Source organism: Crocodylus porosus, unplaced genomic scaffold (genome assembly GCF_001723895.1).
Source record: "Crocodylus porosus isolate Cpor-Errol unplaced genomic scaffold, CroPor_comp1, whole genome shotgun sequence".
Lineage (NCBI taxonomy): Eukaryota > Metazoa > Chordata > Crocodylia > Crocodylidae > Crocodylus > Crocodylus porosus.
Window position 1 is genome coordinate 16,363,889 of NW_017728921.1, and position 26,766 is coordinate 16,390,654.

Sequence of the window (26,766 nt, forward strand, 5' to 3'; positions counted from 1 at the left end):
GCTCCATCCTTGGAGGTTTTCAAATCCCAGCTACACAAAGCTTTGGCTGGGATGATCTAGTTGGTGACTGTCCTGCTTTGAGCAGGGGGTTGGACTAGATGACCTCCTAAGGTCCCTTCCAACTCTAACTTTCTATGATTCTTATATGCTAAATATTATTATAATGAAAATTAAATCCTCCATTACACAATTTCTCCCATGTACCCCCCAGAGGTGTCTTGCATACCAGTTTTGGAAACCCTGTTCTAGAGTACTGGGGTTGACAGACCCCAGGGGAAGACAGTAGGATCATGCAATTGTATGCCAAAGAAATAATATGGATATTCTGTTATTTCTAAAAATTAGTATAATTAACTAGTAATAATATATTTTTTAAAAAGAATGGACTTGGACAATACTTGCTCCAGATCCTGCAGGCTTGCTGTTATGTCCCAAATTATTCTGGCTCGTTCATACAAATACAGACATCTCCTAAAGAAAAAAGTAAGACTTTTATGTCGCATGCAATTGTTTACATTGCTGATTTTCTGCAAATGTAAGAGTCAACTAGGCTCAGGCTATTTGCTGAAGTAAAACAACGAACCACCGAAGGGCAGGGGTGAAGGACCAGAGGAGACAGAGAGAGATGTAACTTTGCAGGCAGACGGAGGGCGGTGATGGGCCTGGTTTTCTGTAGCCCGGCTCTACGTGACTTCTCTGAACCGGTGCAGAGAGGGCCGGAGAAGCTGCGGACGTGCGCAGAAGCACACAGCCCCTACCCTCCCCGGCAAGGACCTCCCTTCTCCTCCATGAGCGAGGGGTTAGATCGCTGTTCCCTTTTCAAATGGAAAAACCCCAGTGCCTGGGCTGAGGTTTGCTGTGCAGCCGTGAAAAACAGCAGGGCAGCAGTAAAGATCTGGGCTTCCTAGTCCTATGCTGCCCCTGGGAAAGGAGAACAGGCTGCTCGCACTCCCACTGCAGAGGCCCTGGATTTGGGGAACCAGAGCCTGGTCTGTGCCCATCTCCACAAACCCCCGGCACCTCTCCCCCAGTGAAGCTCCGCACTCCTGGGCGCGGCAGGATCGAGCCCCCCGGGCCCTGAGCCCCCGAGTGAAAGGGGCGCCGGGAGCGGGCGGGGAGGAACCGCGCACGCGTGAAACCTCGTCGCTGGCTCCGCGGTTCGAGGCGGGGTTGGCGCTGCCCCCACGTGGGGATGCTGCTGTCTCTTTAAGAATCTGGTCCAGCTCGGATCACATGTGCTGCAGTCAGGGCACACGGGAAAGAAAGGGACCGGCCCCGGGCTGCTCAGCTCCATTTTGCTGCAGCCGCGGAGGACGCCGGAGCACGAGTGCGGGGGAAGGTGCTTGGCAAAGGGTCAAGATGCCGATGTTTTGCATTAACACCAACGTGAGCAAGGATGCGGTGCCCGAGAGCCTGACCGGGGAGCTCACCCAGCAGCTGGCCAAGGCTACAGGCAAGCCGGCCCAGGTGAGTGCACCCGGGCTGGGCGCAGCGCAGAGCCCCTGCCAGGGGGTTGAAGCCTTGGCTGCGTCCCGCATCTGTCCCGTCTGACCCAAAAAAAAAAAAAGCCTTATATAATCCACTAGTAACCCTCAGGCTGTTCATTCCCCCAGCAAGAGGAGCTCAGTCCCTGCCGCCGCAGAGGGCGCCGCAGAGCCGGAGCGCCCGCCCGCCCGCGCCACGGGGCTGGCAAGGGCCGGCTCCCCCCTCCAGCCGGACAAGTGCAGACGTCTACGAGCGATGCTGCAAAGTGAAGCCCTTGGTTGGGAGAAAAGCCCAGCTCTCACTGCGCCTTGGGCTGCAGCAGCTGGGTTACCACATCCACGCCTTACTGAAAAGCAAATACAGTTGGGTTTCTCTCATATCCAGCAGATAAGTTTTGGGTGGGGAGAGGAGAGAGGAGGGCAGTTCTGCTGGCCTGGTTAGCCCTTCAACTTAACAAAGGTGCAAATTAGGAACTTGCATCTTGCAAATAAAGTGGATGAGCAACAGAAATTAGCTGGCTGCTCTCCCCACATGCTGTATTTTCCTCTCTAGCATCTGCAAAAGCAGGATCAGAGTTAGCTTTTGTTACAGAGGGATGTTGATAGAAGACTGATGCTCTGTCGGGTCACATTTTTCTCACTGATTTGGGTTGCAGTATAAGCCAGTGAGTTGGGGAAATGGTCTGGCATAGGAATACGGGTAGAAGGAACATGGTTTTGCAAAAGGAGTTCATCTTAAAAAGAAACAGTTACAGATTCTTTTACTTTGGGGAAAGTGTTTCCTAAATACTTTGGCCTTGCTGAGACCCCTAAGACCACTTGACAAAAGTGGAGGAGCCTGGTTGGCTCCCAGCTAGCAGATGGGACAAAAGCAAAAGTTTGGAGAGATATTAAGTGACTTGTCCAAGGCTGGGGGTGTTGGTTGTATTGCATTTACCCAAGAACCTTGTCTGCCTATTTTCCAAGGTTGTAAATAAAGTAATGTGTCCATGCTGGCACTGAATTCAAATATCATGCTTGTTTCCATCAATGGAGCTATCTCAGCCTGTTACCTTCACCTCTTACATGCAGGGTTAGAAGATGACATGATGAAAATGCCAGCATCCAGTCTATGCTAGCACTCAGGCGTGACTCCTGATGTGCCAACAAAGAGAGTCACCCCAGCGTAAAATTTGAAGAGACAGGCTAGAGTACACGAGGCCAGTGAATGGCAAAGACAACAACAGAACGGAGATCTCTGAGCTCACTGTCCCCACGCTAAATCACACCACAGCTGCTTGAGAGACATGTCCTGGGCTAACAGAAGCACACTGACCAGCTAATGGAGATTTTTGCTGGATGGCTTGCTTGTATTAAGCTGCTGAGTTCTGCACTCCTGTTAGTCACAAGACTTGCCCTAATGTGTATGCAGAGTAATACAAGGTTCTGAAATGAGTCTACAAGTTTGACCTATGCACGCCTTGCACTGAAACATTTCTTGCAATGCACTGTCACTGCTTCCTGCAAGCCCAGCCTCCTTTCTAGAACTTACTGGGTGCCTCCAGATGAGTGCGGACATTTAGCTCCCTGGGGACAAGTAGCAGCAGTGCACCTTGTGCTATAGCTACTTGTCTCTGGGGAACACCTGTGCCACGCATGCTTTGGCAAGCAGCAAGTTACCCCAGGGGCAGGAGAGGCTGGGACAAGCGCTGGACTGGTCCCAGCAGCTTTGTCTGGGGTCTTGAGGGCCTCCCGGGGCTGCAGCTGCAGCGATCCTGCTGGTCAGAGCCTGGCCTGCAGCCGAACATTCTGGGCAGCCCAGCTCTGCTTTTCAGCAGTGCACGTTGCCCAAGCATGTGCTGTTCTGTTGAGTTTTTTTTCCATAGGTGTGGGTTGTTGCTTTTTTTTTTTTTTTTTTTTGACCCTGGGTCAAAAAAAAACCATGAAAAAAATAAAACCGAGCAGTGCATGCATGGGCAAGCATGCCCTTGCAGCACAGAGAACATCTGACTGTACAGTATGTGGCACTGCAGACATGTCTGTGTTGCCACATACCAAATGGCCATACTCATCTGAATGCACCTAGTTAGTCTTGACCTGCTATATAAGGTCCTCACCACGTGCACCTTCTATAGTTCCTACAAATACTAGGAAGACCACTATCTTGGCAGTGGAAGGCAGATAACTTCTCTCTCAAGTGATTTAGGAACAACACACAGTTGTATGCATGCCTGAGGTACACTGCAAGAGCTGCTTGAGAAACATGTAACTTAAGTGGTTTAGCTTGCAGTAACTAATTCTAGAAAAAGTCTGTTCTTTGGGTTCAAAACATACAGATCAAGCAAAGGAAGACTGTTACACAATAACATTCTTTCTCTTGTTTCACAGTACATAGCAGTGCACATTGTACCTGATCAGCTGATGTCCTTTGGGGGATCCACAGATCCCTGTGCTCTCTGCAGCCTTTACAGCATTGGCAAGATAGGAGGGCAACAGAACAAGAACTATACGAAGATAATTTGTGACCTGCTCACCAAACAGCTGCATGTACCTGCAGACAGGTGAGGCTTCAGTGCAGCAGCGGGCCTATTATCAGCTTGTCTGAAAATGCTATTTTTGGCCCCCTTCTTATGTTCTTTGGTTGTATGTCTCTGTCTTGTGTTTTTAACAACCTAGATCTTTTTTTTTTTTTTCCAGTAACATTCCCCTCCAGTTTCACTAAAATATTGTAAATGGTCAGAGCCCCTTATTCTTCAGCTTGGCAGCTCTCATTAAATGATCTTATCAAGCTTCTATGTAGAGATGCCCCTGTTACAAAAGTTGAAGGGTGCTCATTTCCTGAGTTGAACTGTTCTGGATCTGTAGTTCTGGGGTAAACCCCTATACAGCTAAAGTCAACAGTATCAGCCTTCTAGGATTACAGTTTAGTATAATCTCACTCTTGGGCTTGGAAGATGATGTTCAAAGGTATGATATTCTGTCTCCTGATGTGAACGGAGATCACTAGATAGGAAAAAGCAGCAGTAGAAGGTTGGTGGTTACGGGTACAGAGGCCCAATCCAGTGCAATTCTGCTACTCCATAATGCGATCAGAGCATCCTTCCTCAGTACCAATTGGCAAGAGAAAACTGCTGCTCCCTGTGCTTGTGGGACTGGAGGATGAAGAAAAGCAATTGCAGAGCTGGCCTAAAAAGCTGGCTTGGTGTTTGCAAAAGTTGTCATGCTCCAAGAGGTGCCACCTCCTCACCTAGATGTGCTATTAGGTGATGGGTGTTCTCTCACACACAGTGCGAGACTTGCCATACTCAGGTCTCTAGTGTCTGATCAACTAGTGCTTTGAGCAGGCATGTAAAAGGAAGTGAAGTTTCTAGGCTTATGCCAAAGCTTACTAATTGAGACCTCTTTGTTTCTAACAGGTTTTAATCTTTTTAAAAAAGGAGAACTCGAAATGATTCCCTTTTAAATGGAGGCAAGGATTTCTCTCCTATTGGACAAACCACATAGTTGGGATTAAGTTAGATGAGTGTTTGAATGGTCCAATAAAGGGGCCCAAGGAATCCTTCCTTCCTTGCATCATTTCTGAACCCTCATGGCTACGCCTTCCTCTGAACAGGAAGTGCTTTCCTGCAGGTGACGGTTACCTGATGCCATCACGCTCTCAATGTCCCTCTGCCCTTTCCTGCAGGGTCTACATCAACTTCTTCGACATGAACGCGGCCAACGTGGGTTGGAATGGCTCCACCTTCGCGTAGGGTGACCCCCCTCGGCCCCCGCCACCCCGAGCTGGACGGCTGCTCCTGGACGTGCCCCTTCCCTGCCTGCCCGCAGCGACCATGGCACGAAACGTCCTCTCACCGAGTTGTGGTCCCTCACCACCGCCTCTACGTGGTGCTTGCACATTCCTCTGTTTTCTACCTGTAGAAAGTTAATAAAGGTCTGGAAGGAAGTGGTGTCCTGAGCGCTCCTGCTGCTGTGGGGGGGGGCTGGTGCGTACCCGGGGGCGGGGGGCCCCACACGTGCCCGAGCTCGCTGCTCCCATCCCCGCCCCTGCAAGTCTGCTGGCCCGAGTGGGGGGCGGGGACTGCTCGCGCCTCCCGGCCCGCAGGGGGCCCTCGCGAGACCCGGCGTCGCCGTCGCAAGGAGCCGGGGCGCTGCGTGACGTCATCACCGCGCGCCCCGGAGCGGCGGGGCTGGGGCATGGAGCTGTTCCGCATCAGCAGGTGGGCGCAGGGGGGCCACGTGGGCGGCGGTCCCCGAGCGGCGGAGGCCGGGCCGGGGGCTCTCGGGGCCTGGGGTTGTTCCGGATCCAGAGGGTGCGGGGGGGCCCGGCTGTCGCCTGCCCGAGCATGGTTCTGCCTCGCCCGCCGGGTTGAGCCAGCGCGGGGGCGCTAAGCCTTGAGTCCAGGAGCCGCGCAACCAAGGTTACCGTGTTTCCAGCTCCAAGAAAGAGGACACTTGTTGGGGGACGCCTTGCTCCCGACCCGCAGCCCCCTAGTCCTGTCGGTACCCGTCGCTCCCGACCCGTGGCCTCTGCCCCCGGGCCTGCTGGTAACACTCGCTCCCGACCCGCAGTTCCCTACCCCCCAGGCCATGCTGTTGCCCCCCCGCCCCTCCCATGCCCTCACTCCCAGCCCACAAGATCCTCAGCCTTGCTAGTGACCCATACTCCCAACCCACAGCCTCCTCTGCTCCCAGCCTTGCCAGCTCAGCCCTGGGTCCAAGCGCAGCAACCCCTATTCATGCAGGCAGGGGCAAATCAAGTCAGGCCCCAGCACGAGCAGGAAGGAAGAGGAGGGGAGGCCTGTGGCACCCCCAACCCTGAGCTGGGGCTCCTGCACCCTGCCAGGCAGCCTGGCCACCCACCATTCCCAGTGGGACCCCAGCTGCTATGCCCCTCTGAGCACGGCCGTGGAGTTCCCCACTGCCCTCAAAGGGTCCCCCTCCCCCCACTGGAAGGACAGGCACTTTCCCCCTACCCTGCTGCAGCCTCAACACCTGGTCATTCCCTTCCCCTCAGTGCTGTCAGGCACCTGCCTCTCCTCACACACCCATCCCCTCTACACGCTTCTGCCACACACATACACACACACTTCTCAGGCCCTGGCCATCCAACCCCCGCCCCCCATAGACCTACCTGCATCCAGCTGTCAAAGCTGCTCCCTCCCCCTGCCTGGTTGCATGCCAGCCATGTGTGTGTGCATGCACACATACATGCACATGATGCCCCCTGCCTCCAGTTGCCCTCCCCCTCCTGTCACCAGAGGAGCAGAGCAAAATCCCAGATATTCAGATTTCAAAAAACCACCTGGACAGAGATTGGAGGATTCAAAAAGAGGATGTGCCTAGGAAGACCTGGATGTATGGTAACGCTACCTGTGACAGGTTCTCAGAGGCTTCCTTGTGCAATTTGCAGGTACACTGGTGAGGAGGACAGTGCTGTGGGGAATTCGTCGCAGGCACTGCTGGAACAGCTGCGTGAGCAGGCAAGAGCCCGGCAGCTGAAGAAGCAGCAGCAAGAGGAGCTTTCGCCTTCTGGAGAATTCAGGCTAAAGGAAAGTGAAACCAAACTCCCTGAAAAGCCTAAAAGCAGAGACTCTGGCTTAGATTCTGAGAACCAATCACAGAGAGAAACAAAAAAGAAAAAGAGGAAACAGAGCGACAAGGATGTCTGTGCAGAGGGGCCAAAGAAGTTAAGGAAAAACCTCAAACGCGGCAATGATTCTGATGAGCCTGCAAAACTGGCTGATTCCAGCCTCACTGCTGAGGCAGCCCAAGAGCATGTTCCACTCAAAAAGAAAAAGAGAAACAACAAGAAAACTTCAGTTGTATCACCAAAGAAAACTGAAGCAGGTAAAAACATAACATGAAGCATAGAATTTAATTTTCTTGTAGAGGACAGCTCTGCTGAAAGAGAAGCAGAAGGTATGAACTTGCCTGTTCCCTTTGCGTAACTTGGATCTTCACTGACAGTCTTGTCCTCAGCAGAGTGTTTAAGTTTCAGTTACATTCCACCTCCTCCCCCACAGAAAAAGCAACATTCTGAACTTCTGAGCTTGGTTTAAAATTGGGACATAGTGGCAGGGGGGTCTACAGAGATGAGGCATGCCCATAAGGTCAGAGTCCAGCTGTCTTGCTGCTACCATTGAAAGGTGGTTGATTGGTAAGAGAATGAGTTTGCAGGTGGTTTTTCAAAAAAGGCTGTTGTGCTTTCTTGTAGTATTTTTTTCCTCCTCTCCTAATAATTTTTCAGATCCTGAAGAAAATGGTGAACAAGAACAGAAAAGAAATAACTTGAAAAGAAGGCAGACTCAAAGAAGGAAGAAGATGGATCTTTCAAAAGAAGTGAAAGCTGATGGAGCTGAAATGGGGGAGGAAGGCAGTGGTGAAGTTGTTAATGGGAATCAAGGTGGGAATGAACAATTGTCCACTGCAGGAAAGGAAAAGGCAACCCCACCACCCTCTAGTTTGAAAATTCTTGGTGGTTATGATAAAAAGGCAATACATAAGGTAACTACCTGACAAAGGATTTCATTCTGATTGTTATAAGAAGGTGTTTTCTTTCACGTATAGTATAGTGAGCTGTGATGTTTGTTAGAAGTTACTTTATTCATGCCTGGCTCACCAGCCTTTGAAAACAGGGATTTCCTGCTTCATGTAAACACTGTTTGCCCTGTAGTCCAGAGCTCTGATACCTTGAACGTCTCCATAAAAGCAGCAAAATAGCTGCCTTGGATATTGAGAGAGGTGTATCTGTAGAACCTTGGGTTTCACCTGTTGAGTACTTACCCAGTGCCCAGGCAGGCTTGATTTACCTGCACCAAAGCTGACTGGGTTGTTCCTTATACTCAAAATAACACAAGTCTGTCTACCCAAGCTATTGTTAGACCAGTGTAAAGAAATTCAACCAGGGCGGCCTATGCAAAAGGTGTTCGTGCTTCAGAGAAGCTGTCAAACTTCTTTCTTTTTTCTTAAAATAGGATATGTCTACATGTGTGTTAATGTGCATTAAATCTAGTACTTCCATTGTGAGGTACTATGAAAATGTGCATTAGTCTACCTTAAGTGCATGGTTTAGAAGGGCATTTATACACATGCTGAGGGAGGGGAGGAGCTTTAATTAGAAAAGTGCCCCCGCCACCATTTTTCAGCATAGGGATGCTGATACGTGTGATGCTGGAGACTGCTAGAGTGCAGTAATTACCACATTCCAGCAAACTTGATTAATTGAGTCTGCGCTGACATGCTGTAATTACAGCACATTGGAGCAGCCTCACTACACATCTGTAGGTGCCCTTAGCGACACTTAATATGCATTAGCCAATTTTAATGCGTATTAACTAAATACCATGAGTTTTTTTGTGATGCTTTAATGAGAATGAGTTTACACCCTCATGGGTGTAGACTCACCCATCTCAATTTGCTTTTTGTTCCAGATTCAGCCCATCTTGCCACAATGGCTTGCTCAACCTAAGCTAGTACATAAACGTATCAAAGAAAACCTAGTTCCAATCCAAGACGTCCCAGGAATTCATCCCAGACTTCTGAAGAAGCTGCAAGTGAATGGAGTAGAGTCCTTTTTCCCAGGTACATTAATAGTGGTCTTGTATTTTTCTAGATCAGTTAATTTTCCTCCTGTTTATATAGTTCATGTCTCATAAATGCATACACGATATGAAGAACTTATGAAAAAGTCACAACTAGGGGAAGGCAGGAAATAAGTAATTTTGGCTAGAAGCAGAAATGCCAGAAATCCTTGAAAGGTGTAAGAATTTATGATGTTTTAGCCAGTATGGCATTTATGTTGCTTTAGAACTTAAAATGCATAGGTTAAAGAATGATTAAGATTTGGTATTTTTCATTAACAAAGTAGGATGGGAAGAAGTAGAACCATAAGTTCCTGATATGTTACAGCTGAAAAATTTACTTTGTACAAATTAAATTAATTTTTGAGTGAACTTACTGTTTCATCTCTGGATACCAAGTATAACTACAGTGTTACCCCAACTATGTGGGGGTTATGAATCAGGTCAGGGACAAACCTAGTGAGTTCTCAACTGGAATATCTTGTTGGAAGCATGTACATGTCAGAGTTCATTTTAGAATGTACAAATATAATTTAAAGCAGGATTATTATGTTAACCCAGCGTAGTCATTCTAAACTTCACTTTCAAAAACCTAAATCCAGGTCACAAAGATATTGGTTGTCTGGTCTTAGTATGCGAAAGAAAACCATTCAAAAGTTACAATCTGGTTCTAAACTTTTCTATTTTAAGCCATTTCAGTATCTAATATTTTTACTGTGCTAAAACATGTAGCGGAGTGTAAGAGCTGTTAGTGTGCTGTTCTTGGGGTAGTCTCCCATTTATTTATCTTGGTAGTAGCAAGAGGCTCTTGAATACTTTGCTAATGGACATTTTTGACAGACCAGAGTGGAATAATAAATGTAACCTTTTTTTCAGGGTGTGAGAAAGGAGGAGAGGTTGCACTTGCTCTGCTTTGTTCCTTGTAGCTTGTCTTCAGGTGTCCAGTCCTACAAGTTGCTGAGCACCATCATATCTCCCTCCAGTAGTATGAGTCCAGAATTCAGGCTGTAGCAGGACTGGGCTCCAATGAAAGCTAGGACTATTAGTCAATTCTGGCCCAGTTAGTTAATAACTTTTAATTGACCCTCATTTTCCTTTTTGATTTGTTCAGTTCAGGTAGAGGTAATTCCTGCCATTTTGGAGGGTGCCTGCAATGGCTTTTTGGTAGGACGAGGAGGATACCAACCAAGTGACATCTGCGTCTCAGCCCCTACTGGCAGTGGGAAGACACTGTCTTTCATCATACCTGTGGTACAGGTAAGTTCAGCCAAGGTGTAAAGCTGTACTAAGGGTCATGACTGCCCTTGTTTCACTGCAGAGCTACAGAAGCTTCTTGAAATAGGTCAGAAACATAGGAAGAAACTTGATCCCAAGCCCTGAGCTTTGTAGGCTTTCAAAACTGTCTACGGGATTTAGACTGAATACTGTGATTAGTCTCAGTGTTTCATCCAGTATTCCTGGCAAAGGAGGTAGTCTCAGGAATTGTGGGGGGGTTGGAGGAGGAACAGATGAAAGGAAAATGCTGGGGGATTATTGGGATGACAGGGTAGGACACCAGCTCTGCTCCTTTCAGGTTCTCATATAGTCTTTGTTTTGGCAGACTCTGCTGGAACGAGCAGTCTGCCAAGTGCGAGCCCTGGCAGTTCTGCCCACCAAAGAACTGGCACAACAGGTAAATTACTTTTTCTTCTTTCCTCTGAGCTGAGTTTGAGTCAAGTGAAAGGCTGGTCATTAAACACATTACACAAATGCTTCCTGGTTTCTGGGATGGGAAGTAGATTGAAGTCCCTCACTGGGCTTGATGTTGGGCCAAGATAATGGAACGCTTTGTCATAAGCAGTTATCAATATAGCTAACAACAAATCCCTTCTCCCCCCTGCAGGTGAGTAGAGTATTCAACATTTACACTGATGGGACAGGTTTGAAGGTCGTGTTGATTACTGGGCAGAAATCTTTCGCAAAGGAGCAGGAGGCTCTTGTTCAGAGAAGGTAGGTTAAATATTCTTTTGCATTATGTTTTTTAGAGCTCTTGAATCTTAAACCCTTATCTCAGCGAATGGTGAAGTTGAAGTGCTGTCGCATCACATGTTTGCAGAAGCACAATTTTCTGCTAGTAGCTACAATTTTAAAGTGTTTTGTTAACTCTTAGTCTGTCAGGGGAAATAGAAACATTACCTGAGATTTTGACTGCTGGTTACATAACTGCCTGTCCATGGTAACAGTAATACATTTCAAAGGACGCGTTTGTCTCCATCAGTTGTGCCATCTGTGTTCAGGACTTAAATAAATCATGAAATGTATGGGCCACAATGGCTGCTTGCCAGACGTTAACACTCCTCCCTCCTCCCCCCCCCCAAAAAAAAAAAAGCGCTTTGCTTTAAATTCGGCACACTCCCATGCCGAGCCCAGCACGTGCCCAGAGAAGGCAGCACATTAGTTGGACCCAGCTCGCCCCATATCTGTAATAGATTGGGTGCTTTAGTGGGGCTTTTTTGGCATTCTTATCTAATAGCTGGTTGAATCAGCTTTAGATAAAAGCACCAAAAAACCCCGCTGGAGCACCTAGTCTATACTTCAGTCCCTTTCCATAGCATCTGTAACGCATTGCTGCTTCCGGTAAAGCATGGCTTGTTTGTTTTTAACCTCTGCAAGCAGCCTACATACTTCCTCACTGGGACCTCTGGCCTTCAGTGCTTTCTTCCCTTGCCTGGTTTTGTAAAACCTATCCCTTTGAGGAGGTGATAACTTCTTAAGCATTTATGCTGAAGAACCAAAGCAGGAGACTGTTCTTCATTGACTGCTCGTTAGCTCTGCTGTCTATCCTGTGCTCTTGCCTTTCTCTGCTGTGAAGTTCTCCAGCATAAACACCATTGTTGCTAGGAGAACTAGGGATTGAGGCAATGGCATTATAATATTGGCTTAAAACGGGATACACTCCAATAACTTCTGATTACTTACTAAGAAAGACATCTCCAAATCTCGCTGAAATCAGTTAGTTCTCCATCTCAGCATGTAATTTGGTTAATTATTCCTTAATGAAGTGAAGGGAAAATTTCATAGACTTCATAGACGTTAGGGCTGGAAAGGACCTCAGAAGATCAAGTCCAGCCCCCCCGCCCGAAGAGCAGGAATTCAGCTGGGGTAATAGGATCCCAGCAAGATGAGCATCCAATTTACTTTTGAAGGTGTTCAATGTAGGTGCTTGGGAGGAGCCTAGGGACTTGATGATCAAGGGAGCCTTCTTATACTGATTTGATGATAACATGTACTGCAGGAAGTAGCTTGGTAACAAGACATTTGCTCTTTCAGGGTGATGGGTTACAGCAGCCTGGCTGATATTGTTGTGGCCACACCTGGACGACTTGTGGATCATATTGACCAGACCCCTGGATTCAGCCTGAGACAGCTTCGCTTTCTGGTGGGGCAGCTCCATTGATCTGATGTCTTATCACAAGGCTTTTTTCATCAGTAATTTCCACTTTGTACTTCTTTGTACTCCTAGTATATGTTGACATGAGCACAGCAGTTCCTATATGAACAATCAGATTACTTGTCAATCTGGTCCTAGCATCTGCTTCCAGAAGGGACACGTTACACAATCAGCAATCAAAAGCAGGGGTTTCCGAGTAAAATAGCAAATTGCAGTATTCCACCAGCATGTTGAAATGTGCATGGAGACCACATGAAACTGTTGCCTTATTAAGACCGTTGGATATTAGCCTGTCTTTTGCCTTTTTATATAAACGGTATGTGATAGATATATATGAACAGTAAAACTTGTTCTGGGTCTCAGGTTGGCAATGAAACACTGAAAACAGGTACCGAGATGCCTGTCTGGGCTCCCAAGTGCAGAATTCACCTTCCAAGTTTTTCTCTGGAGGAGAAACCAAACAGTTTGGCTTATTAGACTTTTCTGGTTGTATAAAGAGATGTGTGTTGTGTGCACGCTCACTCCCTTTTCTTAGCCCCAGAACTTGTTTCAGGCAAAACAAATGTTTCTAGGGATTAAAATGTCTAGAAGGAAAGCTACAGCTGTCTGATCCCTAACCAGAGGTGGTTTGTATCCATGTGCACTCAGATCATTGATGAAGCTGACCGTATGATTGATGACATTCACCAGAACTGGCTGCGCCAGGTGGTGAAAGCTGCATTCAAAGCTGAAGAGGATTCTGCTTCCAGTGTTCTTTTCCAGAGGACAGAGCCAGGGCCTGTGACAGCAGCCAGGTAACTTGCAAAATGCATTCTGATTCAGTGCCACAGATGAGGACACCAGGTTCCCTCTCTGATCAATGCTAATGTTCCAATGTCTGCCCTGCCTCAGTGTTGATGCTTATATGCTCCCTAGTGCTCAGTCAGGCTTGACATGTCTCTCTGATAAAGGCTATTGCTTTCAATGGCTTGAAAATGTGAAGCATTCAGGTAGCAAATATTTGATGCCAAGAATTGATTTATGCTTTTAAAGATAACTCTTCCTACTGCGTCTCCCCAGTCTTTTCACCAAGATTAGCATAGAGTAGAACATGAAAATACTGCAGTCATTCCAATATTATAGCTGACTGAGTTCACTGCATCTATCCACCGTAGCGGCACAGTAAGTTGCTGGATGGGATTATTTGCTGAGATAACCCTCACATACTCTTAGTTGTTGGTTTCATGTAATTATCCATGGCATTTCACAGAATAAATGCAGGCAGGTGACTGGCCTTTGAACAGTTTATAGCAGGGGTGGGTAAAATACAGCCACAGGCTGGATCTAACCCACAGCAGGTCCACAATAGGTCCCTCAGTCCCTCTTGGCCCCGGCACAATCCACTCATGGTGTGTCCTGCAACCCTCAGACTCACTCCTGCCAGAGCGGATCAGCAAGAACCTGGGTCCAGCCCCAACCTGACCACCTGCTCCTGCTTCACACTGCCTGCAGCACATTCTGCCGCCCCCAGGCACGCAACAGGGCTGGGGCAGCTCTACAGCTGGACTGCCTTTCTAGGCACCTGCAGTAGGAACTGCCTGATGGTGGCAAGGGGGAGGAACTGCTTTCCCCTGTGCTGAGCAACAACTTCTGTCCTGTGCCACCGCTGCTCAGCCCAGATAGGTGAGCCTGAAACAGGCACAGGGTCAAGGCTATGCAGCACAGGTTCTCACCAGACCTAGGGCCAGTGGCGGCAACAGCTGGAAGGAGCCACCGCCTCTTGGGCTGCCTAGAAAGGGAGTCCATCTGCAGAGCCGCCTCAGCCCCGCTCTGTGCCGGGAGGCAGCAGGATGCACCACGGGCGATAAGGAGCAGGCATGGGGCAGGGGAATGAGGTTGGAGCCGTGCCCAGGTTCCCGCTGATCCGCTCTGACAGAAGCAGGGGCGGGGCACGCTGGGTCTGCACACTGTTGGCAGTGGTGGAGAGGGACCACAGGGTGCGTGGGCTCCAGGCAGTTGCTGGACAGGTGCTGCCTAGTTCAGGGTGGTATGTGTGATGGGGGGGACTCCCATGCACACCCCACTATACCCATAAGCCCTTCTCTGCAAAACCCACAACATGCCCTCCCCACACACAATCACAAACCCCACAAATTCTGTACCCACCCACACCCTCCCCGCACACACACACCTGTGTGCCTCTAAGGGGAGCCCCACTCACTGCTATGTGCACACAACCCACCACACATGCACCCATACCCCACCATGCATACCCCACACCCCCATACACACACACCCAGTCACCCTCCACACACCTCACAGCCCCCCACAAACCCCATACCCACCCAGACACACACCCACAAACATGTCCCCACAAACCCACCGTAACCACCCACGCACGTCCACACATACCCCCACACCCCACATACACAAACATCCACACACCCGCAGGCCCCCACAAAGCCCATACCCACCACCCGTCCTCACTTCCTGCAATATACAAGAGTAAAACTTCACTTTGAGCTTTTATGCAGTTACCTCTGTGTGCACCATGCAAATCAAGATACAAATGTTTTTTTAAATAAAATTAAAATATGTTATTGCCAATATTTGATTTTTAGTATATAATTTGTGTTTTTTTTCCTGTTCCAAGATGACAAACCCCCTCCCCAAAAGGAGTGCTTCTGGGGGCAAGGGGAGGGACTTCTGTGGCAAAGGTGGGGGTTGGGGGCGGGACTTCCAGTCCCAAGATGGTGGCAGGGGTGAGGCACTGGTCAAGGGACAGGGCTGCTCTTGTGGCCCTCCACATCTCACCAAAACTTGTTAAGCAGCCCTGCAGCCAAAATAATTGCCCACCCCGGTTTATCTTTTTAGCCCTACACAGGAGGGGAGAGGTTGGAGAAGTTAAGACTGTTTAAGATTGCCTGGTCTCTTGGGAAGCAGGTACATGTATTGGGGGCTGTGTGTACATTTCTTAGCTGCTATTCCCTTTACAGGGCTAATTAGGGTGGGCTGGCTAAGCAAGCACAATGGAAATTTTGAAAATACACTTGCAGGAGAAGTGTGGGATCAGGACTAGTTATTGGCTCCCCTCAAAAAGCATCTGACAGTGCTTAAGGAGCACCGATTCTTCCTTTATGCCCCCAGTCTAAATGGCCCTCCATGGTCTATTCCAGTTTGTGCTGTCCCCAGATACCACTACAGAAACTGCTATTTTCAGCAACACTGACTAGGAACCCAGAGAAATTACAGCAACTGGGCTTGTACCAGCCTCGACTCTTCACCTCCGTCTACTCCAAGAAACAAGCAAGCTCAGCTGGACCAGTGGCAGAACAGAATGCTGAAAAGAAATATACCCTCCCCGAAGGGCTTTCGGTAAGATGATACATCCCTCGGCAGCAGTAGACAGTACCTTTTTAGAAGAGGATGTACTTGCAAGGATTCTTCCTGTAGAGCAGGTCAGACTCAAAGCAGTTTGATCTGCTCTGAAGTAAGTCACATTTTTCCCTATAATCTTATCCCTTTTCTTCCGTATACAGCCTTGCACTACTCAAATATGTAGAGACGTCCTACTGACTTACTTCTGCATTTACATACCTGCTGATGGATTGCTACCTGTTAATCAGCCCAGGATGACTTTTTTAGGTAGAAACATAGAATCATAAAAAATTAGGGTTAGAAGGGACTTCAGGAGGTCATTTAGTCCAACGCTCTAATCAAAGCAGGACCATCCCCAACTAGATCAATCCCAGCTAAGACTTTGCTATATAGGTCTTAAAAACCTCTCTGGATAGTCCTTTACTACCCTCCTAGTAAGAGAGTTTTCCTAATATTGAACCTAAACTTCCCTTGCTGCAACTTGAAACCATTGCTCCTTGTTCTGTCATGTAAGTACAGTCTAGCTCCATCCTCTTTGTATCCACCCTTCAGGTAGTTGAAGGCTGCTATTAAATCCCCCCTCAGTCTTCTCTTCTCCAGACTAAATAAGCCCAGGTCCCTCAGCTTCTCCTCATATATCATGTGCCCCAGCCCTCTTACCATTTTTGTTGCCTTCTGCTGGACTCTCCAATTGGTCCACATCCTTTCGGAAGTGGGGAGCCCAAAACTGGATTCAGTCCTCCAGATGTGGCTTTACCAGGGCCAAATGGAGGGGAATAGAATCACTCTCCTTGAACTGCTGGCAACACTTCTACTAATACAACCCAGTATGCCATTAGCCTTCCTAGCAATGAGATCACACTATGGGATCTTACTGGCTTATTGTCCACTGTAACCCTCAGGTCCTTTTCCATAGAGCTGCTGCTTAGCCAGTTGCTTCCCAGCCTGCACCGGTACAAGTAGCTAGTTCCCTTCCAGGAGGGTGGAGTGCAGTGCTGCACAGCGGGCAACCAGAAGGTACAGTGATATGTAGTGTTTCTCAGCTGTAGATCTCAAGGCATATTGCAGAGATGAGTACGCATTGTATTATTAGAGACTGGGGAAGTGAGGCATGCTGCTTGTTCCTTGCTTCAGGCTGCAGAGCACATCAGTATCAGAGACAGGAACAGAAGTCTCAGGCCCCAGTCCTGTGTTGTATCTACCAAGTCATGTTACTTTCCCTGTGTGGCTTGCCCCCAAAGGGGTGGCAGTGTGGGTTTGTTACTCTCTCTGCTAGTGGAGGGGTTTGGGAGGAATATTATACAAAGAAGTGTAGGCAAATAGGTTTCAGAGACAACAGTCAATGTGAGGACTGATGCTTTGAAAGTGAATGTGTGTCCTTGTCCTTTGCAGCAATATTATGTGCCCTGTAACTTGAATTCGAAGCCCTTGTTCCTCTTACATTTCATGCTGACAATGAAGTTCACTCGTGTGCTGTGTTTTACCAACTCAAAGGAGACTTCACATAGGTGAGAGCATTGATGGACCCACTGTAGATCCCACCATTCGTATATGGCCCAGTTGAGTAAATAAATTACTCTGAAATCTTTTTCTCCTTCCTTTTCTTGCCCCCAAACAGGCTGTTCCTGCTGGTCCGAGCCTTCGGTGGAGTGAATGTGGCTGAGTTCTCTTCCAGGCTGACTCCAAGTGAGAGGCAGAAGACCTTGAAGGTGTTTGAACAGGGCAAAATACAACTGTAAGCATCTCTGATAAGTGTTCTTAGCATTTCCTGTAACACTAAGCCAAGGTACTGCCAACACAGATTGTAATGAATCCACATACATAATAAAATGAAACGTGAAGGTCACAAGAACCAACTTGTAAACTGATGGGGAGCCAGACTCGTGTGTTCTGCCCTGTGCCCATATGCGTTGATCATAGCTGAGCATCATGTGGTTGTGATTCTTGCATCTGCAAATGGGCTTTTAGAATCTAGCTGCTTACCCACATGCACGTGTCCTGTTTATAATGAGCAGTAGCAATAAACTCTTATTCAGTAGCTGCACAAAACATGCTGTAATTGTGCACGGCAAGGCTGAGATTTTTCACAATCAAATGAGTTACTTTGTTGGCAAACAAATAGAAAATACATGCCATTTTATTACAGTGACATAATGGATGGAAGCAGCATTACCTTACTAGATCTGTCCTGCTCCTGATATCTAGTGTCTCTTTCCAGCTGTGTGACTGTAGGTAAACCACTTACCTCACGTTTTCTCCTGTAATAATCAAAGGGGCATTGAGTACTTATTATTAAGTGCTTTTGAAAACTGTTGAAAGAAACAAATGCTTTCAGATTAAACCTTTTTTTCTACAGCCCACATGTTCAAACGCTGCCTTTGCTATTGGGCTGAATGCATCGAGCATAAACATCTTGGTGCCTTTTCAGAGTGGTTTAGAAGAGTGTGATTCCAACTTCAGAACTACCTAACCAAAACTTCCACCCTTGGGTTGTACAGGGATGTTAGTACAGTGTTATGATGTGTTCATGTCCACCTGTGTTCAGAATTTGCAGTCATTGGGCAGTTCTATGTAATATGGCCAAACTGGAAATGCATGGTACCAATATTGTAGTTGCTGTGTGTGTATGTATATGTAATGTATTATTTAAATATGTAAACATTTTTTAAAAAACAGGTTAATCAGCACAGATGCTACTGCTCGGGGGATTGACATTAAAGGAGTGAAGTACGTAATAAATTATGACGCCCCCCAGTACATCAGGGCATACATTCACCGGTAAGTGGGTCATGAATACAAGGCAAGATCTCATCTGAGCTCACATCTGTCTTTTCAGATATGACTTGTTAACGTCTGTCTAAAATGTCTATGATGTGGGGTTCACAGGGACCTTTTATGACTAGCTAATTCAGTGTCAAAGTAGCTCTTCAATCGACATTAAACCTAATAAGTCATTGTAATGACACAATGCTACACTGAAGTTGGGCCGTTCCTTTATTAAACCAAACCTAGCTTACAGGGAATGTAGGTCTTGCCCTGGACTATTGCAAGTGTTGTGGGCCTGATCTTTTTTTCAGGGGTTGTGATGAGCAACATTGAAATCAGCGTGAGCTGCTGATGCTCTGAAAGCCCTGAAATGTTAAATGTGCATTTATGTAGAGAGCTGCCTTGGTTGGCATTAGGGGTGTGCGAAGCGGGCCCTATTTGATTCAGATTTCAATTTGGCCCGAATCGGGGACAGTGATTTGATTTGTTGATTTGGATCACTGTCCCTGATTCGATTTGGCTGAATCTGAAGATTCGATGCTGATTCAGAGAATCGGCAATTTGGCCATAGACACAGCTTTAAAAGTTTTTTCTACATACCTTGAGGTAGCAGGCACACCTTATGATTGCTGTGATGCTGGGGCTCATGGAGCATCCCACAGGAGTCGGGGGGGGGGAGGGCCCCACGTGCTCGGCGGCAAACCCAGAAGTGGAGCAGAAGTGCTTCTGGTCCACTTCTGGGTCTGCTGTCAAGCATGCTGGGGAGCCCCCCATACTTCTGTGGGGCATCACAGTATTCATGAGCCCCCTGCTACCTACAGGTATGTAGAAAACACTGTCTCTGTCTGAATCTCCGAATCTTTCCGAGTCTCTCCAAATCAATTTGGAGGGTACCGATTCAATTCAGAGAGATTAAAGGGTCTTCTGATTCAATCTGGATTCAGAGATTTGGCCACTGAATTGGGCTGAATCTCCACCAAATCGAATCGGGGCATGATAGAAACAATTCAGATTTCTGTGAAGTTTAGGTAATTCCAAAATCAGACAGTTGAGGGCCAGTGAGCATCTCAGGTGAGTGTTCTTGGCATTTTCTTCAGTGCTGACTCATGCTATTGAGAGAACTCAGTGCAGGTATATAATAAAAGGACTATTCTGCAGCTGTGATGCTGACAGTTATGCTTGTATTGCTGTGACAGGTTGACATATGTTTGTCTGATTTCAGAGTTGGAAGAACAGCTAGAGCTGGAAGGGTAGGGTTGGCATTCACTATGCTCCTCAAAGTGCAGGTAGGTTACTGCTATGGTTACTGCCACTTCTTTCTCAAGTGAAGCACAGAGAAAGAAGAGGAGGAGGTGGAGGATTTCATAGATTTCATAGACATTAGGGCTGGAAGGGACCTCGGGAGATCATCGAGTCCAGCCCCCTGCCCAAAGGGCAGGAAGTCAGCCTGAAACGGTCTTGCAGGAGTTTGTGACCGTTCGACCTCGTCATCCCTTGGGGCGCTCTGGTGAACAAACATTCCCCCAGATCCTGGTGGGAGTGTAATCTCTGCCACTCTTCCCCCTCCCCCAATTCATAACTGGCTTGCAGCCTAGTTCTGTTTAGGGATGCTTTGCTGTCATTAATATCTGTGTGGCATTGCCACATGTCTTTCATACAAATTATTCATAATTGTAAGATGCCCAATCTTGAATACATGAAGCATAATGACTTGGATATTCAATCAGTAATTCAGGCAGTGATTTAGCACCAGTGTTTCTATTCACATGCTGATATAAGTGGTATGCCCAGGTTTCTACACCAGTACTGAAAATGCACCCTCTCATTGCCTTGCCCGCTGACAAACACTGCTGTATTCCAGGCTTTGCCTGCAGATTCTTAAGGAGTTTCAAGATACTGCAAACTCAATCTAATTAAGCATTAAACTCCCTCAAGATTGAGCTTATGCTTGGTTTAAGTTTCAGTCACTCATTTCCAACCCACACTAAGCCTTCTCAGCCTGCTTACTTCACCACTTCACAGTTCAAAACACCTTGGTTGAAAAAATGAGATAAGGGATTTATCTCGAGAATCTTCCTCCCCTTAACTTTCTGTATTGATTTGCTCTGCAGGAGCAGAAGTTCTTGCAGATGCTGAGGGATGCTGGCTTCCCAGAGCTGGGGAAACAGCTGGTGAAGAGTGAGTACATAAAGTCATTGTTAGAGAGGTATGAAGAAGCACTGTCCCAACTCCAGAAAACTGTCAAGGTAAGCACAGGATGGAGGAGCTGCAAAATAAAATAGAGGTGTACCGATACATTGTTCCATATCATATCAGCAGTGATAAAAAGAAAATTGATATCATCGGCAATTGGCTTTTTTTGGTTGATGTGGCCGATAATATCCCTGATAAATGCCGCATGCATGCCCGCAGCCTCAGCATGCACTAGTCCTTGCTTGGAAAGTAGCGTCTGCCTGGTAAGTAAGTTGGGGTGAAGGGGCAGGGGGAATGGGAGGGGCTGATGGAGGCCTCTGTGGTGAGGGAAGGAGTGGGGCTGGGGTTGGCGCAGTGGCAGATGTTGCCCAGCTGGGGCAGGGCACATGACAGAGCCACAAGTGTCTTATCCAGGGGGTGCAGGGAGGTTAAGGGTGGCTCCCACCACTGCGCGCTTCCCCGGGGGAGGCACAGAGGTACATGTCCCCTGAATTTGCACACAGGGTGAAGGTGAGCTGCCTCCTACATGCTTGGTGCTGGTTCCGGGCTCTTCCCAGGAGGGGTTGGGCCAGGGCTGCACTTGGGACAGGCAGTGGTGGCACTGGGACCAGGACTATGGGGTGGGGGGCTACAGCCACCCCAGAATTCACTCCCCCTCCCTAGCCCTGCCTCCCACCACCGCTGTCACCTGTCCGGAGCATAACCCCAGCCCAATCCCCACCGGAAATAACCGGCACTGGCCCCAGCCCACAGCAACAGCCCACCCTCACCTAGTGCACAGATCCGAGGGGCATCTGCCCCCCCCCCCATGCCCTCCCCCCGGGGGTGCACACAGCAGCAGGAGCCACTTCCCCTCTACTCCCCAGATGAGCCACTTGCAGTTCAGTCCCACACCCTGCCCCGGCTGGCAGCACCTGCCCCTACCACTACCCAGCCCCACACCCTCCTTCACTGTGGGGGACTTGATCTACACCCCCCACGACCCTTCTCTCTCCACTTCCCCTTCCCCCCAACAGACATACCAGCTGGATGCTGCTCTCCAAACTGCTGGGTTGCATATCAGGAATCAGATTGGTATTGGTTAATATGGCTCATTAATAATCGGCTATCAGTATTGCCCCCCAAAATCTGTATTGTTGCACCCCTAAAATAAAATACTATTGAGTACAAAAAACACAAACTACTTCGACATGAGTGTTAGTGTCTGGAATTCTTTTGTAACCAGAAAGATCTGCAGAGATGCTACAGAACCTAAATTTGGACTGTACTCTGTACTATTTTGAAATGTCGATGCTCGTAAGGTGAGATCAACCAATAGAGAAGAAGTGCCAGTGTTAACTGCCTTTCTGCAGAGCTGCAGGTTTGGTGTAGAAAGTTAGAAATTTGATATGCAGAAATCATAAAAATCAAAGGCTGGAAGGGACCTTGAAAGATCATTGAGTCTGGCACCCTTGGTCTGGGCAGGAATACTGCTAAGATCACATGGTCCCAGCAAGGTGTCTATGCAGTCTCTTCTTGAAGACTTCCAAGGTTGGGGACTGCACTGCCTCCTTGGGAAGCCTGTTTCAGATTCTGGTCACGCTTACCATAAAGAAGTTCCTCCTTGCATCCCACCGGAAACCATCCTCTGACAGTTTATGGCCATTGTTCCTTGTCCTCCCCTAGGGTGCCCTAGTGAACAGGTTTTTTTCTCCCAGTTCCCAATAATCACTCCTTACACACTTATCGATGGCCACTAAGTCCCCCCTCAGTCTTCTCTTCCCCAGGCTGAGCAGTCCCAGATCCCTTAGTCTTTCCTCATAAGGTTTGTCCTCCAGGCCCTTAATTATTCTTGTGGTCCTTCTCTGGACCCTTTCAAGAGTCTCCACATCTTTTTTTGAAGTGCAGCCCCCAGAACTGGACACAGTACTCCAGCTGGGGTCTCACCAGCGTCGAGTAGAAAGGAAGTATCACTTCCATAGCCCTGCTCACAACACATTGGCTAATGCATCCCAGTATACTATTAGCTTTGTTGACTACAGCGTCACACTAGCCACTCATGTTCATCCTGTGATCAGCCATAACCGCAAGGTCCCTTTCAGCCATCATGCTGGCCAGGACATCTCCTAACCTATATTCACGTCACAAGTTACTTCTTCCCAGATGAAGCACCCTGTATTTATCCTTATTAAACTGCATCCAGTTCCACTTCGCCCACCTTTTCAAGTCATCCAGGTCCACGTCCTATCCCCTAGTGTGACTGCTTTTCCCTCTTAGTATCATCCGCAAACTTGGCCAACATGCTTACCACATGCTCATCTAAATCATTGATAAAGATGTTGAACAGCACATGGCCATGGAATTGAATCCTACCAGTTGGCAAACTTTAGGGCTGTATTTTGAACATTGGAGGAAAGAGGGTTCTTTGTGTTGACTCTGCCAGTAGCATTTTGGGGGAGCCAGAGGCATTTTCCTAAGTCAGCAAGACTTTGTGTTTGTCAGCTGAGTAGTGACGATTGGGTAAGTATTTCATGCTGGGTGAACTGCATGGGACCTCTTGCTTTAGAAGTCTGTAGGGAGTCTGAAATGTGGAGGCTGAGGGGTCTGGGGCCATTCGTACCTATGAAATATGTTGGCTTCAAAGTCCAGCTGCTTGTCTATGCAGCAATGTCTGAAAAAGAAAAAGATTTGTCAGGCTCTGAGGCATCACTACCTTTTCAGTACTGCTTGTGCATAATTGTGTGAGACCTAAGGCTCACTCGGTATCTGCAGTTACCTCTTTTTGTCTTCAACAGGATGAGCGAGCACAAAAACGCGCGTAAGACAACCCAGGGGAAAGATGTATGTTGTGGCACTGAGAGCAGCCAGGACAGGTGTTTCACTACATTTTGTGGTTATGAACTTAAACTGGTTGCTGGCAACAGCATTGTGGCAACAAAATGCAGTCCCAGAGCTGATGGATCAGCTGGTGAACCTTGTCAAGAAGCTAATCACATCCTTACTGACAGCTGTTCCCTGGACCCAATACATATGTATAGCTCATTTCCACTGTGAGGATGCTGGGAGCAAAGCTCACTTTCCAACTTCAAAAATATTGTTTGAAAAGGAGCTTATATCAACAGACTTAAAATGGCCAACAGTAAGGGAACCATCCTCCTGCCTTGGAGTATGGGCCTGAGGGAGCATGTAGTTACCAAAGATGATGAACCAGGCTCTCTATCTCCTTGTCTTGGCCTGTGGGTCAGCTGGACTTAGACCATCGTTCTTTCTCCCTTGCTGCAGAAGCACCATCTCTACTGGCAAACTCACCAAAAAGAATGTACAATGACTGTAGAACTAGCCAGCAGCTTCAGGAGCTGTTCCAGAATCAGGAGTCAAGATTTTGTTTTTTAATAAAAAATAATATTTAACAAGATCTTCAATATCTTTGCAGAGGTGGTTCCGAGTAGAGATGCAGACAATAGAGATTCCAGAGTGAATGTTGTTGTCCTGCACCATTTTTACCAGGTGCACAAACCTCCTATCCACTCCAGTTATGCCCAAGTCCCAGGTTCTAGTGGAAAAAGCAGCTGTTGGTATAAATAGCAACACAATAGATAAAGTTTACAAGTTTTACCATTTGTATTATAAAGTTACTTATAGGACCTGGTGAAACCTCAGCACTCTAATTGACAGCAGTTGATGTGTGATTCTCTTAAATGTTTTCATCTGCTCTGTATGATATTTAGGGTGCCATCCTTGGCTGGGTATCAGATAATTAAGTTGAGCTTCCAGAATAAGTTAGATCCCTTGCACCTGGGAATTCCAAACACAGGATAAGGAATCAAACTGGGAAGGATGAATACTTGTTTCTTGTGTGAGCTGTTATATAATATTCAAACTCCTTTTTTTAAAAAAGGTAAAAATACATTAAGCTGTTTGTGGGAACAAGGTGTAGCTTGGATTGGGTGGAAGCTTCAACTCCACAAACTACTAGACCTTCTAAAGGGAAACGAGTCATGGGAAGTTAAAAGGAGTTTGAGAGTTGGGGCTTTGCCAAGGAGAGAAGGCTAGCCAGATTATCTTCAAGTAATAGGGAAGGGACACCTATTTTTGTAAAAAGATGGTAAAAAAAATCTTAAAGGGAATGATCCTGCACTAACACCTGCATCATGCTGAAGCCAGATTGCATCTTCCCTTGGCCTGATTGCCATCCCCTTACTACACAGACATTTCCCATAGCAGAGTTTCCGATACTGAGAGCCACAGTCTCACTTGTGGCAAAGAGAAACCACGTAGTTGTTCATTTATCTACAAGATTAAAAGAAGTGCGCTTTTTAAAGTCATAATTAAAAAATCAAAACCAAGATCAGGTGTTTTATCAGGTGAGCCATATGGAACAAAAGCACAATCCTCCCTGAGTAACAATGCATGGATGAAGCAGTTGTTGTTTCAGAATGATTTGCATTTGAAGCCTCTATCTTCAAGCTGCCTGGCCTACACTGCCCACCTGAAAGGCAAAATCTCACCATAGTGTGAAGGGAGCTGAGACTTCTACTCTAGCTAAAGGCTGCTGTGTGTTTATGACAACCTGGAAAATTCATTTTCCTGTACTTAGAAAGCAGAGCGTCAGGCAGAGATCCTATATACCATCATTTTGCAAATTAGGTATAATCATAATACCCCAAAAACAATCAAAGAAAAAGCCATGGGGAAAAAGGACTCAGTGTAACCAACTTCCATGTGATTTCTTACTTGGTCAGTGTACATAATAGCACTTTGTTTAGTGAATTTCTTTGTACTTATTCCAAAGGTCTTATTTGAAATGAGCTACATGAGCCGGGGAGTGAGAGCGGAAGTCTGATGAACTGTCGCTGGGTATTAGTAGAGGCAGGAAGAGGGAGCAATATGAAAATCTGTAATAGTCTGCTTATTCTGACCTGATCAAGGTAGTATTCTCAAGATAAGTTCTTATCAGTGGTTTTTATCTAGACAAGCCATGGGTGACTGATGCCACCTTAGGGGGGCAAGTGCCCACCTAGCAACCAGTCAGTGATAGGGGGGAGGGGAGTCCCCCCATGGCCAATCTTGCTGACTGGATGTGGGGGGAGGGTCCCCTACAGCCGATCGTGAAGCAGCCACAGCACTCCCACTCCCCAGCTGGCACTCGGCCATAGACAAAGCTTTAAATGTGTTTTCAACATACCTCAAGGTACCACGCATGGCTCATGAATGCTGCAATGCTGGGGCAGATAGAGCATCCCACAGGAGTGTGGGAGCCCCCCCGCAGTTTTGGCAGAAACCCAGAAGTGGACCAGAAGTACTCCCCAGGTCTGCCAGGGAAAGCACTGGGGGCCCCCCTCAACCCTCCCAGCTCACTGATCCACCACGGGGGACCCCAGGTGCCCCCCTGACCCAGAAGGCACCAGTCGCCATGCTGGTGGGTTGTGTGGGGGGGCTCCCCAGCAGACCCAGAAGTGGATTGGAAGAGCTTCTGGTCCAGTTCAGGTTTGCTGCCAAACATGCTGAGGCACCCCCTGCGCTCCTGTGGGACTCTCCATCTGCCCCAGCATCACAGCATTCACAAGCCACTTGGTACCTTGAGATATGTAGAAAAAACACTTAAAACTGTCTATGTCTGAACTGCCGAATCTTTCCGAATCTCCAAATTAATTCGCAGGGTTCCAATTTGATTCAGAGAGATTAAAGGATCTCCAGATTTGGCCACCAAATCTGGCCGAATTGAATCAGGGACCGAAGCTTCACACAGCCCTAGTGCCTAAGGCCTGTTTTCAAAAGCGAGTTGCCTCTGAATATGGTTTAGGCTCATAAGGCTCAAAGTTTTAAAGGTATTTAGGTAGGTATTGACTATTTAAATAGTTTTAAGGATTTGAGCTTTCTGCACTTAAGTCAGTTCTGAAAATGGGACTTATATTGTGGACAAACAAAAAAAACTGTACCCAATTAAAAGTGGGGAGACTTTCCATGGTAATATTTGTGCATCTCCTCTGTTCCT

The 26,766-nt window shown here is 47.5% G+C and overlaps 2 protein-coding genes across 3 annotated transcripts; both read left to right on the plus strand.

Annotated features, from left to right (window-relative positions):
• The first annotated feature begins 1,244 nt into the window (after positions 1-1,244).
• Positions 1,245-5,407, plus strand: LOC109312817 (macrophage migration inhibitory factor). The gene is made up of 3 exons (XM_019539117.1): positions 1,245-1,467; positions 3,852-4,024; positions 5,149-5,407. Exons 1-3 carry the CDS (start codon positions 1,360-1,362, stop codon positions 5,213-5,215), a joined length of 348 nt encoding a protein of 115 aa, XP_019394662.1. The 5' UTR covers positions 1,245-1,359; the 3' UTR covers positions 5,216-5,407.
• A 238-nt stretch (positions 5,408-5,645) lies between these two features.
• On the plus strand, positions 5,646-24,186 carry DDX51 (DEAD-box helicase 51). Of its 2 annotated transcripts, XM_019539119.1 has the most exons (16): positions 5,646-5,683; positions 6,877-7,313; positions 7,714-7,970; positions 8,897-9,047; positions 10,158-10,303; positions 10,647-10,718; positions 10,929-11,035; positions 12,356-12,464; positions 13,125-13,270; positions 15,632-15,830; positions 17,226-17,341; positions 17,452-17,568; positions 18,510-18,611; positions 19,822-19,885; positions 20,711-20,845; positions 23,567-24,186. In XM_019539119.1, exons 1-16 carry the CDS (start codon positions 5,661-5,663, stop codon positions 23,591-23,593), a joined length of 2,208 nt encoding a protein of 735 aa, XP_019394664.1. In that variant the 5' UTR covers positions 5,646-5,660; the 3' UTR covers positions 23,594-24,186. The 2 variants fall into 2 exon arrangements, with proteins under 2 accessions (XP_019394664.1, XP_019394663.1); XM_019539118.1 differs by lacking the exon at positions 5,646-5,683 and having other exon boundaries at positions 6,773-7,313.
• The last annotated feature ends 2,580 nt before the right edge of the window (positions 24,187-26,766 follow it).